The sequence below is a fragment of the Agelaius phoeniceus genome, chromosome 20, assembly GCF_051311805.1.
Source record: "Agelaius phoeniceus isolate bAgePho1 chromosome 20, bAgePho1.hap1, whole genome shotgun sequence".
Classification (NCBI taxonomy): domain Eukaryota; kingdom Metazoa; phylum Chordata; class Aves; order Passeriformes; family Icteridae; genus Agelaius; species Agelaius phoeniceus.
The window spans coordinates 7,849,759-7,863,696 of record NC_135284.1 but is presented as its reverse complement, the minus strand read 5'-3'; the positions used below and the strand labels follow the sequence as shown (position 1 = coordinate 7,863,696).

General features: G+C 43.0%; 1 protein-coding gene across 2 annotated transcripts; it reads left to right on the top strand.

Moving 5' to 3' along the window:
• Nucleotides 1-5,073: 5,073 nt before the first annotated feature.
• On the top strand, nt 5,074-13,406 carry RFC2 (replication factor C subunit 2). Of its 2 annotated transcripts, XM_054647008.2 has the most exons (11): nt 5,075-5,280; nt 6,914-6,983; nt 7,759-7,800; nt 8,182-8,288; nt 9,434-9,535; nt 10,234-10,334; nt 11,000-11,157; nt 11,507-11,572; nt 12,030-12,110; nt 12,447-12,560; nt 13,200-13,406. In XM_054647008.2, exons 1-11 carry the CDS (start codon nt 5,162-5,164, stop codon nt 13,308-13,310), a joined length of 1,071 nt encoding a protein of 356 aa, XP_054502983.2. In that variant the 5' UTR covers nt 5,075-5,161; the 3' UTR covers nt 13,311-13,406. The 2 variants fall into 2 exon arrangements, with proteins under 2 accessions (XP_077044873.1, XP_054502983.2); XM_077188758.1 differs by lacking the exon at nt 13,200-13,406 and having other exon boundaries at nt 5,074-5,280; nt 12,447-13,193.
• The last annotated feature ends 532 nt before the right edge of the window (nt 13,407-13,938 follow it).

The window sequence follows — 13,938 nt, the reverse complement described above, 5'->3', positions numbered from 1 at the left end:
TGCTGTATCATGGCTACATGGTGTCTGACCAAAAGTCAAGCAATACTGGAACATTAAAAAGTACAATTCACTTGATATCAGATTTGTGGCAAATTTCTTTTGAAGTTTCTGGTAAACATAAATCAAGCCAGTCCACATTCCTGTTTTTATGGGAAACAGAGACCAAGTGTTACATCTGAAAACACAAAGAGAGTGGCACACTGGTAAGAGAATGGATGAACCTATATTGCCTACCTCCATTTCAAACTCTTGGATTGCACCAATCAGAGCCCCCAAATCATTCCTCTGGTTCTGCACCAGCTTGGGGCTGAGTCTTCAAGCAGAAAGCTCACAGATTCATCAGGTTCCTCCTTCTTCTTCTTCAGGATCCTTCCCCTTACACAAGGGAGCCCCAGCAAACACTTGCTCTGCAGGATGCTCATTGCAACATCTACATTTGGCAGTGAGTCATGCACACAGCCACTCCCTCAGCTTCCTCAGTGAGAAGGTGAAGGCTGTGTCCTCCCTGGAGGCAAACAGAACCCTGCTGCAGTCACTAATGGTGACAGAAGGTCCTGACACAGAGGAGGAAAGGTGATGCTCCAGACCAGCCCCAGCTGCAGGTGCTCCCAGGGAGGCTGCACCAGAAGAAAAGCGTGGCAGGCACAAAAGATCATTCCCCTCTCCTACTCTTTCAGTTCATCAACCCTGTTAGAAGCCAACAGCTGCATTTTGGTATCTAGGAAAAAAAGTATGTGTAGAGAATTCACCTGGTTTTGCAGACCAGAGAGGAATTCTAGGAGAAAGTCAATTCTCTTGGATGTCATGGGTGACCTATGTGCCTTTAACCCAGGTTTCCATACTCCCTCTACTGACTAAAGCTGTAACAATGCAGCTGGACTTGGTCTGGACAGTTGTTGCTCTCTATTATGTGCTTAAAGAATGAAAAGAAAGGAACTTTCAGTCACATTTTCAGTCTTAAGCATCCAAAGGGCAGAAGAGTAGGACTGGCTGGTCACTGCTGCTGCATCCTTTTCTTGTAACCTAGTGTAAAGCTCTGGACAAATGCCTCAACACATGCAGAAAAAATCATAATTAAGCTTCTCTGGCTTAAAACAGAGAAATATTTTCAGATGCTTATAGAAAAGAATTGTAAATATGTGCAACTTTAGAGTCTCCCAGTAGCAATAAGCTGAACTTGATCTTTCCAGCTGCTCTGTCACCACAACCTGTGCCTTGCCTAACTTCCAGCACTGTGAATTTCCTAACTGCAGACATTGGTGGCACGCTGCTTAAAATTTTGTGTGGCAGCATTAAAAAAAGATTTAAAGGTACCTAATGAAAATGTAAAAAGCAATGAGATGCTGCAAATAAAAGTGCTCAGGTGTCACTTTGTATTTACCCAGAATGTGTTGGTGAGCTGCTGTTGCTCTGCAGCTCTTGGAGATGCACAAGAGTAAGGATGAGGCAGTGGATGGGGAAATAAAAAGGGAAATAAATGTGGGATCTCAGCCATTACACTTAGCAAGAGATTTTAAAGGGTATCCATAAAATTAGCTCAGCACAGCTGTACCCCCAAGGCCATTGTAAGGATAAACACATGAAGAATGGACAGGGCTGATGATGCTACAAGGACAAGTTAATACCTGTATATACTGACAGCATTGTCCCAGTTTGCTCTAGAGCTCAAGCACAGGAATCAGGGCCCCTGTCAGTCTTGGCTGCAGACACGTCAGGCCCAGGAAACCTCCTAATGTGGTGATGCCCCAGTTCATGAAGCACCAGCCCAGCCTCCCTTCTAACAGCCCCATCATTACTTTCACTCCCACTATTTGTTCTCTGCTTTCAGCCTCAGTAACCACAAGATGAAAAGGTTGGTAGCACGAGAATTCATTCCCCTCTCTCCTGCCTAGCTGTGTGAAAGGGAGGGAGGACAGAGAGGGAACAGCCTGCAAGGGGCTGCAGAGTGCACAGTCCCTGGCAGTGAGGTGATCTGTGCTCTGTCACCCACCTGTGGCTGTCAAACAGCAGCAGCTGCAGCTGGAACTGGAACTGCAGCAGTGGGGCCAGTGATGCACAGCCCAAGGAACTCTGCACTTCTCTCAATACTGCAGCTTAAGATCTCAGCCTTGCACACCTGCAGCAAAACATGCATGAGTGTTAGCCCTAACAGTATGAGTAAGCTGAACTCACAGATTTAACCCAAAAGCAAAACAACCTTGAATAGTAAATGGTTCTCCCCTCCCTCCCCAAACCACTGCACATAAGAAATTTTTATTACTGAATATACAGATCCATATTTTTTGCTAACAATTGCCTGAAGTTTCCTCTCATGCTTTATTTCTGTTGATTTCTGGGTTTTACACCTCACATCACCCTTGCTCTTGCTTTTCACTGTCTTCAGATACTGCCTCACTTTCAGTGTGTTCTAATTTCAAATTGTTCAAACTCCAAACAAGCCACACTCACTTTCACCAACCATAGCATGCAAAGCAGCAATTCTTTTGCCACAACTTCTGCATTTACCCAATTTTCTGACAAAACATGTTATGCTGGGCTTCAGTTTCCCCATGGGGACTAGAGCTGGTCTGAGAGGAGCTTCCATATGACCTGTTCCCCACACCTCAAGAATTTGCAGCTGGGACTTCCTTGCTGCTGGGCCAAGATCATGATTTATTTCTCTGATGGGGATCTCCACTACTAGTAATAGATGCTGTTTGAATAGACTGAAGAGGATCACTCCCACTGATGAATAAACCATCAGCAAAAAGCCTTTCTCTGTACTCTGTGCTGATTATGAGTACTTAGTAAGCTTTTCTGTACATCTTTTGGGGTGTGAGGGAGAAAGCTCTGAAAGAATCATCTTAAATTCAGGAGTATTCTCCTTTCAGGATAACACAGTACATCTGCATACACATGTATTTAGGCATTGCTGATGACACATCAAAAGTTCTGCTATTTCAGCACTGAATTTGGAATTCATTTCACTCTGGATGTACCCTGTGATCTCAACTGCAGGACTACACTAAGAACTGTTTGGATTTGGGGACATGATGGGTTTTAAAGCTTTCAGGTCACATGTGCCTGTCCACCCATCCCTAGCAATATTGTTGTGCCTTCAGGAAATACCTGTCCTGTGTTTGATAAACCACTGGGAGAGCTCCTGCCTGTGCTAGGGCTGCAGCTCCTCAGGAGACCATGCTCAAAACCACATTTCAGCTGTTAGCAGAAACATATCACACAATCTGTCATCAGGCTCTCTGCAACAATTCTTATCATTAGCCTTGCTTGTTGTCCTTTGAGTGCTTATCAGCAGCAATTCCACACATAGAGTGGTAGAATTAATGCTAGCCAGGAAAGTGATATCTTATCTAGGAGCTGGTACTTCCTAAGAGCAGAACTCCTGTTTAATTTGGCAAGAAATCAAAGCATGCCCAGGGTGCTGCACTGCCAGGCTGTTATGACCAACAGCATTTCACTGTCTCATGTTGGGTTCTGATGAACACTGCAGAAAATGAAATCTAAAGACAAGAGTAACACAGTGAGTTTGAGAATTACAGGAACAAGCAATCCAAATACCAAAAAAAAAAAAAAAAAACCAAAACCAAAACCAAAAAAGCAAACTCTTCCCCTCATATGCAATATAATTGTTGTGTTATTTAATTATCTTCTTTACCTCCACTGGAGGTGGTCAATCCACTGCTGATGTTAACTCAGCCGGGCACATGAAGGGTGCAGAATAATTCCAATTTTACCCTTAGCTAACAGTTATCCCACAACCACTAGGAACTACTACAGCTATTAATAAAAACAATGTGCAAAACAAGATTAAAGCACTTACCATAAAAACTCAGATATGAGACTGCACTTTGCAAAACAGAAACTTCACCCTCCAGAGTTTTAGAGTCTTGGGAGAAACTCATTAAACTCCATCACTGTCAGGCCATAGGCAGAACCAGTTTTACAGGCTGAAGGCAAATGCTCATATGTCAGCCTCAAAATACCAATAACAGGCACTGACAGTAACACAGGAATACAAATGTTGTGATGAGTAAGAGGAAGTTACTCCCTCAGAGGAGCATCACTGCTCACACTGAGCTGCAAATATGGTCAGTTCTGAGTTCCTGCCTCACACCAATCTTAAATTAGAAACACTTCCCAAGGAATCAGGGCCCAGACTGAAGGACAGATGCTCTGTGCACTGAGCTAACACAAATGTCATTAATTATGTGGAGCATAAACAGAGCTGAAAGATGTACCAAGGCCCCAGTAACTACTGAGGATGAAAATCTGTACTGATTTCCAAATTCTAATGCTATGGAAACAACAATCCAATTCTCTGTCAGGGGCTGGTAGCATGTAGGGGCACCAATTAGCTTGGTACCGTAACACCTCATCAAAATTATAAATTAAGAAAAAAAAAAAGAATCTTGACTTAGCTGGATGAGCCACCTTTACTTAACCTGGAAAAGAACATTTAGAATCATACAATCTCAGAATGGTTTGGGTTGGAAAGGATCTTAAAGCTCCTTTTATTCTACCCTCTGCCATGGGGACACTTTCCAGTTGACAAGATTGCTCCAAGCCCATCCAACCTGCCCTTGAACACTTCCAGGAACAGGGCAGCCAGAGCTTCCCTAGGCAACCTGTTTACATTATATGTGTTCAATAAAGAGAGCCAGAATCATCCCTCGACTATAACAGAACTGCTTACAGTATTTTGCAATGCATCTTCTGTTGTTTTCATTTGGGGGGGAGGGGGCGTAAATAGACGTAGATAGAAAAAGCTAAGTTTTAGACCCCTGAAATGCAAACATGGTATTGTTTCATTGTTGTTATTATCTTAACACGCAGTAAGGCAGGAAGCCCAGCGAGTCCAAACGGACGAGTACAAGCCCATCCAGCCGTGCTGCGAGCGGCCTCCCCTCACCAACAGTCCTGGCATGGCACGGTCATCACGGGCTTGGGCTGCCGCCTCCCCTTCTCACTGGGCAGCCACAGAAGCGGGAGACCGGCTGGGGAACGCACAACCCGGCCGGGGAGCCACATCCCGATCAGGGAGCCACATCCCGGCTGCCTCCGCCGGCCCGCCCCGGAGGCGGGCCCGCCCGCGGCCCTCCCTCCCCTCACGGCGGCGGCAGCAACAACAGGGAGACAGGCCGGGAGCACCAGCTGCGCCACCATGGAGGTGGATATGGCGGAGGAGGAGAAGGCCGGGCCGTCGGCAGGCGACAAGCGGGGGCCCGCCGACCCCGCCGGAGCTGCGCCTGGCGGCGGCAGCGGCCACTACGAGCTGCCCTGGTGAGCGGGGGCAGCGGGCGAGGGAGCGCGGCCGCCCTGAGCCGCCATGACGGGACGGAGGCGGGGCGAAGGGCGGGCGGGACGCGCGGTGATTGGTGCAGTGCGAGGAGGGGGGCGGGACTAAGCGCGGCAGAGCCAATGGGGTAAGGGCGGGCGCTGGTGGCGGGAAGGCGGGGGTGTGGCGGCTGAGGGGACCATGGCGGCCGGACCTGGTCAGGGCTAGACCCGCGTGTTTAGCGCTGTTCCCCGGTGTTCGCCGGGCTGCAGGAGCTCGGTCTGGCTCGGATCCGGGACTCTGCCTGTGCCCTGGGACTTCCCCGTCTGTTGCGGGGCTGGGAAGGCAGGAATCACAGAATAGTTTGGGTTGGAAGGGACCTTAGGCCACCTCGTTCCACATCCTGTCATGGGCAGGACACCTTCCACTAGGACCAGGTTGCTCCAAGCCCCGTCAAACCTGGTCTGGAACAGTTCCAGAAATCAATAGTGAAGAAAATACCATTGTTTACCATTGTTTTCCTTTGGAAACAAATGGGAAGGAAATCCCATTTCCTTGGAACAAAGTCAGCCCTGCACTGTGCTGACCATGGGACAACACACAGGGTGGCTTCTCCCCTCAGGCTGAGGCACCGAATTCCCGTTCGAGTTGAACATTTTTTCCCTCCTTTTGCCTTTTTATACCAATGGAACTAAAACCTGTCAGGGTGGTGAGGCCCTGGACAGGTTGCCCAGAGCAGCGGTGGCTGCCCCATCCTTGGAAGTGCCCAAGGCCAGGTTGGACCTGGAACTGGCCCATTGGAAGGTGTCTCTGCTCATGGCAGGGGGTGGAACGAGGTGGGCTTGTGAAAAACTCCAATCACTTGTTTTTAAAAGTTTAATAGTAATAAAATGGTTATAAAGATAGTAATATAATTAGAACAATAAAAATTCGGACAGTTAGTATTTAGGACAATACGAGACAATAAAACAAAGAGTTACGCACGGTCCAGGTACCTCTTTCTGGGCAAAATAAGCCCAAAAAAAGGACCCACATTAACAGAGGATTAACCCTTAAAAGCAACAGCCTGTTGCATATTCATGCATCTCATACATGATGCATAAATTCCATTCAAACACAGGATTCTGTCTGGTCAGTGTCAGCTTCTTCCTCTGAATCCTGACAGCATCTTCAGGGCTGAGGAAGGTGGGAAGAACTCAATAAGAGAGCAATAAATTCTTTGAAAGATTTAGGTGTCCTGTGGCTGCTACCTTGGTATCTTACATAGCATAGTTTCTATTTTAACATTATGTTATAACCTAAAACTGTATTTAACACACTACTTAAAAAAATTAACACAACATAACTTTCTAACATAACACATATAATATTCATTTTAATATTTGCCAAAAGCCAATCATAAAATACGCATTTTTCACACTTTAAGATCCTTTCCAACCCAAACCATTCTGGGGTTCTCTGAGTCAGTGATTAGTGCTGTGCTTAGCAATGACAAACACCCTACAGCACTTGCACTGAACTCATGTCCAGCCATCTTTGTCCTGTGCTCTCTTAGCAAAATCCTCCTTGTCCATCACTCTAAAGCACTATTAAAGCATTATTAGATGTGGTGAAGTGTGTGGGGTTTTACTTTTACAGGGTGGAAAAATACAGACCCATGAAACTGTCCGAAATAGTTGGAAATGAAGATACTGTGAGCAGGTTGGAGGTGTGTAGCTGTCCCTGTATCTTTGTGTAGACATATCTCTGTGTAGATCCACAGGCTGTTAAAAACACTATTGTATTTTTACATCTGTGCTCGAGTATGTGGAAGAAAGCTTCCTGATTTACTTAAAAAATTACAAGTTTTACATTATATTTGAGTGGTATGTAAGGAAATACGCCTTCTTCAATTGGGATGTTTAAATTGAGCATTTGATACAGTTTAGAGAATTTGTAGCTATTACAATGATACTGTTTCAATTAATAAATATAATTCACATAGCAACAGAAAGAAATATAATAGTTTTTTTGGAAAAGAAATGTTTGCTATATCAATTCTTCCACTGGGGCTTGGAGCAACCTGGTCTAGTGGAAGGTGTCCCTGTCCAAGGCAGGGGGTTGGAATGAGATGAGCTTTAAGGTCCCTTCCAATTCTAACTATTCCAGGATTCTATAATTCTATGACAAATTAATCTGTGAACACAGTATTTGTTAACAGGTAGATTATACCAGCAAGTATATCATTAAAACAGGTGGAAAGGAAAGGCAAGAGTACTAAAGATCTGTGGCATTAAGTGCTTTTAAATATTTCCATATTCTTCAAGGGGCTGATTTCTTACAGTTCAATTAAAAAAAATTAAAAAATATGAAAGAGCAAGGTTCAAAAAATTAAAATAGGAAGGGAAAAAAGAAGCTTGTTTCTGATGCTAAAATAGAACAGAATGGAAACTATTTGTTCATGTTATTTTCTTACATAATTTCTTTTTATCATTCTTTCTTAGGTCTTTGCAAAGGAGGGGAATGTACCAAACATTATAATTGCTGTGAGTATTGCTGTGTTGTGCTGTATTTCACTGTTGGTCCTGGATTTGAAACCTCACCAGAGTGGCCTCCCAGTACAGATGGGCTTTGTGCCTGAGTGTACTGGTGAGGGAGGTGTTGGTTCTGGGGTTTTGGAGCAATGTTCTTGGCAGAATACACAGGGGAACAAGTTTAAATCTACCTCACACATCCTGTGCTTCTCCCTGCAGCATCTCTGCTCTGTTAGGGGCAGGATCCTGAGCTCAGGCACAGCTTCCAGGCTGATGTTTGCTCTGCAGTTCCTCTGTTGTAGCCTTTTATCCTGACTGAGGAGATTTGTAGAGAGCATAACTTAGAAAATTTCATTAAACTTACCAGAACTCGTTGCACTGTCACATTTTTAGGGCCCTCCAGGAACAGGTAAAACCACCAGTATCCTATGTTTGGCTCGTGCTCTGCTTGGTCCTGCATTAAAGGATGCTGTTCTGGAGCTGAATGCCTCAAATGACAGGTGAGAATGAATAAACCTTACCAAGTTTTTAATAAAGAAGCAAGTTTCCATCAAACTGAGGCCAGTTTGATGGGCTTAATGCTATAGTAAGGCCTTTAAGATTTATTTTAGTGCATTCTTTCCATCTAAAAGTCAGGCAATCTTTGGTGTTGACCCATCAACACATATTATTTCTTGATGTTTTATAAACTTTATAGATACTTTCATATGTGAAAATAGAAACAGATAGAGTGCAGAATCCATAATGGTATTTTTTCTCAAATTGATTTGAAAGAGTTAAGCTTCCTACTGCATTCATGAGGATCCTAAGAATGAAAAGTGAACAGTTTATACTCAAACTCTTCAGTACTTAGAGTGAGAGAAATGAGGGTTATAAGGGCAGCTGAGGATTAAAATACAGGATCAAGGTGTGAGGTGTGTGGTGTGTGGAGGACACTGACTGTACTCCAAGGATCAGGCACTAAGGGCTGATTTTATTTCCCAGTTCTGTTCAGAGCCATCCTGAACTATTCTGACATTTCCTGGTGGGTTGTCTGAGCACAGTACACTTTACCTACCCTGTTAGTATCACTTACAGAACTACAGAATCACAACATTCTTTTTGTAAACAGAACAAAAAAGATAAAATCCTTCCTTAAGAAAAGTAGGTCTTTGAATGGACTCTCTCTAGGAAAGTGTCTGTGTTGTGTTGAGATGATTCAGTGTTGATATGATTCAGTGTTGATATAATTCAGTCTATCCAGATGTTTTTCTTAAAATCTTCTGAGCTACAGCTGGGGCTGTGGATGGAGCTGTGGGAAGAACTGGCAAAGCAATCTTAAATTTATTACCCTTGTGCCCAACATAAGTCATTTTGTGGTGGTACTGCAAGTAAGGTTACTGGCTCTCTGTATATTTGTATTGCTACTGTTAAATTATTTTGTTCAAGACCACCAACCAAAACCAAGGATTGTTGGTGTTTGAATCCAAATCAGTGGGACAGTCTGTCTTGGAACATGGTTCCACAGCAGCTGTGCTGAAACAGCTGAAGGGGCAGGAACAAGCAGTGGTAGAACAGGAGCACTTCAGCTGCTGTGGCTGCTGAAAAAAAATCTATTCTGTATTTTCACCCAACTTATCATGAGTCAATTGAATTGTTGTTCCAGAGGCATTGATGTTGTAAGAAACAAAATCAAAATGTTTGCCCAGCAAAAGGTCACACTTCCCAAAGGTCGGCATAAGATAATCATCCTTGATGAAGCAGACAGGTATGTTGTTTTTTCCTGACCTCAGCTCCTGTGTGTGAAATGTGCTGCATCTCTCCTGTAGAGCTCCAGTCTTGGACAGTATTGAGTGTTTCTATCAAGCTGTTCAAAATAATTAGTTAGGAAATGAATATGGATTGAACAGAGATCTTATGGGAGCACTCACAGCAAGAAGAGATCATTGCTTGAAAAGAGATACTGAATATTGACATGGAATGCTCTGGGTATGAAACAGAGCAGTTTACTGGAAAGATGCCCCATCCCTGGAACTGTTCAAGGCCAGGTTGGACAGGGCTTGGAGCAACCTGATCTCATGGAAGGTGTCCCTGCCCATGGCAGGGGATTGGAACTGGATGAGCTTTAAGGTGTCTTCCAACCCAAACCATTTTGTGATTCTGTGATTCCTCTTTGGAAAGAGTTTGGCTCATGTAGAGAATTTTACTGGATGAAAAAGGGATATTCTCCTCCTCCATATTCTTAGCAGTGCTCTTGAGAGCATTAATGATTTCATTTTGCATGTTGTGGAGGTCTCAGTGGCTGCCTGTGTTGCAGGGTGGTTTGTTCAGACTGGAAAAAGCTTCTCAGTTTATCAAAGCACAGCTTAATATCACTAAACTGAAGCTTACATGAAAACAGTTCTTAGGCTGCACCTATGAGTGAACGAAGGGCAAAATCTGCCCTAACTCCTTGTCTCCCCTCAGCATGACAGATGGAGCACAGCAAGCATTGAGAAGAACAATGGAAATTTATTCCAAAACAACACGTTTTGCACTGGCATGCAATGCCTCTGACAAAATCATAGGTAAGTGCTGCTGCTTCCTGGGTGTTCCTGTCATGTGTTCTCCATACTGCTGGCTAACTGCCAAGGCAGTGCCAGAAATAGCTTGATCCAGCTTGTTGCAAGAAAGCATGGGGCTTCTGGAAAAATCAAGCCACCTGTACTTGAGCAGATAAAAGAGTTGAATTTTGTAGTCAGGGAACCCTCTGAGCAGCTGTTTTTGATGGATAGTGCCATATGTGACTGCAGAAGCAGATTTCTCATGCTTTGGGCTTAATCTGCATCCAACTCTGCCACAGTTTAGGATGTTTGGTGCATTTTTTACTGGGTATTGAACCCTTTTTGTCATTTCTGAATCACAATCTTAAGTTTGCCTATAGGTGAATGCATTGCACCTTTTAAAAAAATAACATGATAAACATCTATATTCAAAAATCCAGGAGAACAGAGGAAGCTGAGCTTTGTATCTATTTCCACATATCTGGGGAAATTCCATTAGCACATTTGGGCTCAAGGGAAGGACCATAACAATTGTATGTGCTTAAGGAGAGGCTGTGTTCTGCTTGGAGCTTACATGTCCTTTTTTCTTTAAAAGCCATAAGAATTGTTGGAAAGTGAAATGAAGACATGTTTGTTTGTGGGGTTTTTTGAGAAAAAGAGAGAAGCTAATGCCACATCTCTGTCCTCAGAACCCATTCAGTCTCGGTGTGCAGTGCTGCGCTACACCAAGCTGACAGATGCACAGATACTTGCCAGGCTGCTGAAAATTGTTGAGAAAGAGGATGTAGCATATACAGATGATGGACTAGAAGCCATTATCTTCACAGCCCAAGGTGATATGAGACAGGTAAAAGGAGAAAGACAATAAAACAAAGGCTTCTGTTTAAATTTTTGAATTGCAACTCCCAAGGATTTCTCTGGAGAGGTAAAGAAGATGTGACTTGTGGCCCAAGAGTAACAAAACTGTTTGGTTTTGTGAGGGTTTAAAATGCTTCTTAAAAGAGAGTTGGTGGGAAGTGGATACCAAATTTGTGGGAGGAAATAAAGTCAGTATAAATTTGTGATTTTTTTCTTCTGTTTTTAATGGCAAACTGCTTATTTGGCATAATTTCCTGAAGTGCATTTCATCCTGAGGAGGAGAGTGAGAAGTAGAGCACTTCAGAAAATAAATAAAGTCTTTTTTTTTTCTTTCACAGGCATTAAACAACTTACAGTCCACATACTCTGGATTTGGCTTTATAAACAGTGAAAATGTCTTTAAGGTCAGTAATAGCTGAAAACAGTTTTGCCAGAAGTTTAGCCCTGTGGCTATGTGAGATTCCATTGGACACATCAGCCTTTTTGCTACCTTGCAGACAGCCCTGTGCATGCAGCAGTTCCATCATTAGACTTTAGGTAGCCCATGTGCCTTTTGAAAAGACGTCCCTAATGGCACTTCTGAGACCTTTGCAGTTCTCTCAAAGCACACAAATCCAATTACTGCTGGGAAATCTCAGTGATAACTTTGGAATCTATTACTTGAGTCTGTTGAGTCTGCCATGACAGACTATCTGAAAAGTCAGGTTACTTCAAATTTAGTCTGCATTATGGAATACTTCTGATTCAGTACTTCAGCTCCATAGAAACTTGGTGAAAATACCAGAAGTTTAATGCAAAGTCTTCTGACTTTGCATTATTACAAATATTACATTTTAAATGTAATATTTCTCTTGGATACAGGTATGTGATGAGCCTCATCCTCTGCTGGTGAAGGAAATGATACAACACTGCATAAATGCAAATATTGATGAAGCATACAAGGTTGGTTTTCATGTCTTGTCTTCAGTATAGCCAGGCATTATTTCTCTACAAATTTTTTTGTTTGCTTTGGGGAATTCACAGTGTGTGTTGTTTTTTAGATAAGGGCAATACCATATAGATGAGTTGATAAACTAAATCCCTTTTGGGCAGGAGTTTGATCAGATAAGTAAGCCAACAAGCAAAAAAGGAAGCTGTAGTGAAATCAATTGCTAGATGCTTGAGGTTAAATCAGCTGATAAACAGTACATGCAATTCAGTAATGATATTCAGCTGTTCCAAAGTGAATATCCCTGACTCACCTGGCAGATAAAGGTGGGGTTATTTTTGCCTGCACAGATTCTTGCCCACCTGTGGCGCCTTGGATACTCTCCAGAAGATGTCATTGGCAATATCTTCCGAGTGTGTAAGACCTATCAAATGCCAGAATATCTGAAACTGGAATTTATCAAGGTTGGTACTAATTCAGCTCTTGATGGGGCCTTTTGGGCCTTTTTAAGAAGAGGATGTGATCAGGGGCAGCCTCGGGGGTTTCTGTTTAAAATTTGTTGTATATTAGCACAAAGAAAGTGCTTCTTGACTCGTGCCTGCCTTCCCACTGCATCATCAGTTTGTCAGTGAGAAGTCACCTGAAGTTTAGCATCTGAACACCCACAGAAGTGCCAGAAGTCACTTTAGTGATCAGCTAAAATTAATAGCAGATGTAATGCTGAATTTATGAGTTATTTCAAAGCCTAAGATAACTCCTTGAAAATGTTTTTCAAGTGCCTGCTTGATTCTAGTCCAATAGATAGTAAAATATTAAATTTACAGAGAGTTGACAGCTGGTGTTATGGAATCACTCTTGATATTTGAAACCTGTCCTCATATGCAGGCACCTTGCTTCTTATAAAGGAAGTGGTGAATTACAGGCTTTGATTTTAAAAAGAAAAGGCATTTTAGTTGGTTTAAAGGAATAGATGCATTCTCTGAAGTACGAGTGACTCAAAGCTGGTCTTTCAGCAGAAAAGGGGTATGTTCTGTTTAGTCATTAGTGAAATACACATAGACTGGGGGAGTAAACAGCAGGCTTGACAATGTCTCTGTCACCAGGAAATTGGGTACACCCACATGAAGATAGCAGAAGGTGTGAACTCCCTGTTACAAATGGCTGGGCTGCTGGCCCGGCTGTGCCAGAAGACTGCAGCCCCTGCAGCCAGCTAGGCACCTCCTCAGCCTTCTGGGGGGAAACCAGGATTTGCTGCAAAAATGTTTCATACTTTTTTATTTAGTCCAATAAAGCTCTAAAATTTACTTTAACCCACAAAATTGTATGTGTTTTATAAGCAGGACAGAACAAAGACCTGTGACAGTCCAGAGCAATTGAGGTCTGTCCAGTGCACTCAGGAAAACTGCTTATGTCCTTGGTATTGAGAGCTAAGCAGGAGAAACAAAAATGGAATCCTGTTGTTAGGGATTACACTTCAAGCCTGGTCATGAGTGATCTTACCAAGACCAAGAAAGAAATTTTTTTTGCACAAAATACAGCATTTACTGAAGTTATAATTGAGAGACATTGAGCAAGTGCCTCTTAGTCCTATGCATAGGGAAAGTATTTTCAGCAAACATACAGGAGAAATATTACACATTTCTTAATGTTGCCACTATATTTTGGATATTCCTTTTGTAATCTTTAAAAAGCTTTACTAAGTTCTGGGATGCTCTGCATTTGAGTTCCCTTTCCTGGTAATGTCACAGTTTCAGCCTGCCAAAAAGCTACAGAATTGTGTTTGCCTGTCCAGTTTTGGAGACACCTTGCCAGCATAGATGGACAATTAAATGTGAAATGCAG

Excerpts from the sequence above, each read along its gene's own strand:
- RFC2 (XM_077188758.1), top strand. The coding sequence starts at position 5,162 with ATGGAGGTGGATATGGCGGAGGAGGAGAAGGCCGGGCCGTCGGCAGGC. Across the intron at positions 5,281-6,913 it reads GGCCACTACGAGCTGCCCTG|GGTGGAAAAATACAGACCCA; the intron begins GTGAGCGGGGGC and ends TTACTTTTACAG. Across the intron at positions 12,111-12,446 it reads ATATTGATGAAGCATACAAG|ATTCTTGCCCACCTGTGGCG; the intron begins GTTGGTTTTCAT and ends TTGCCTGCACAG.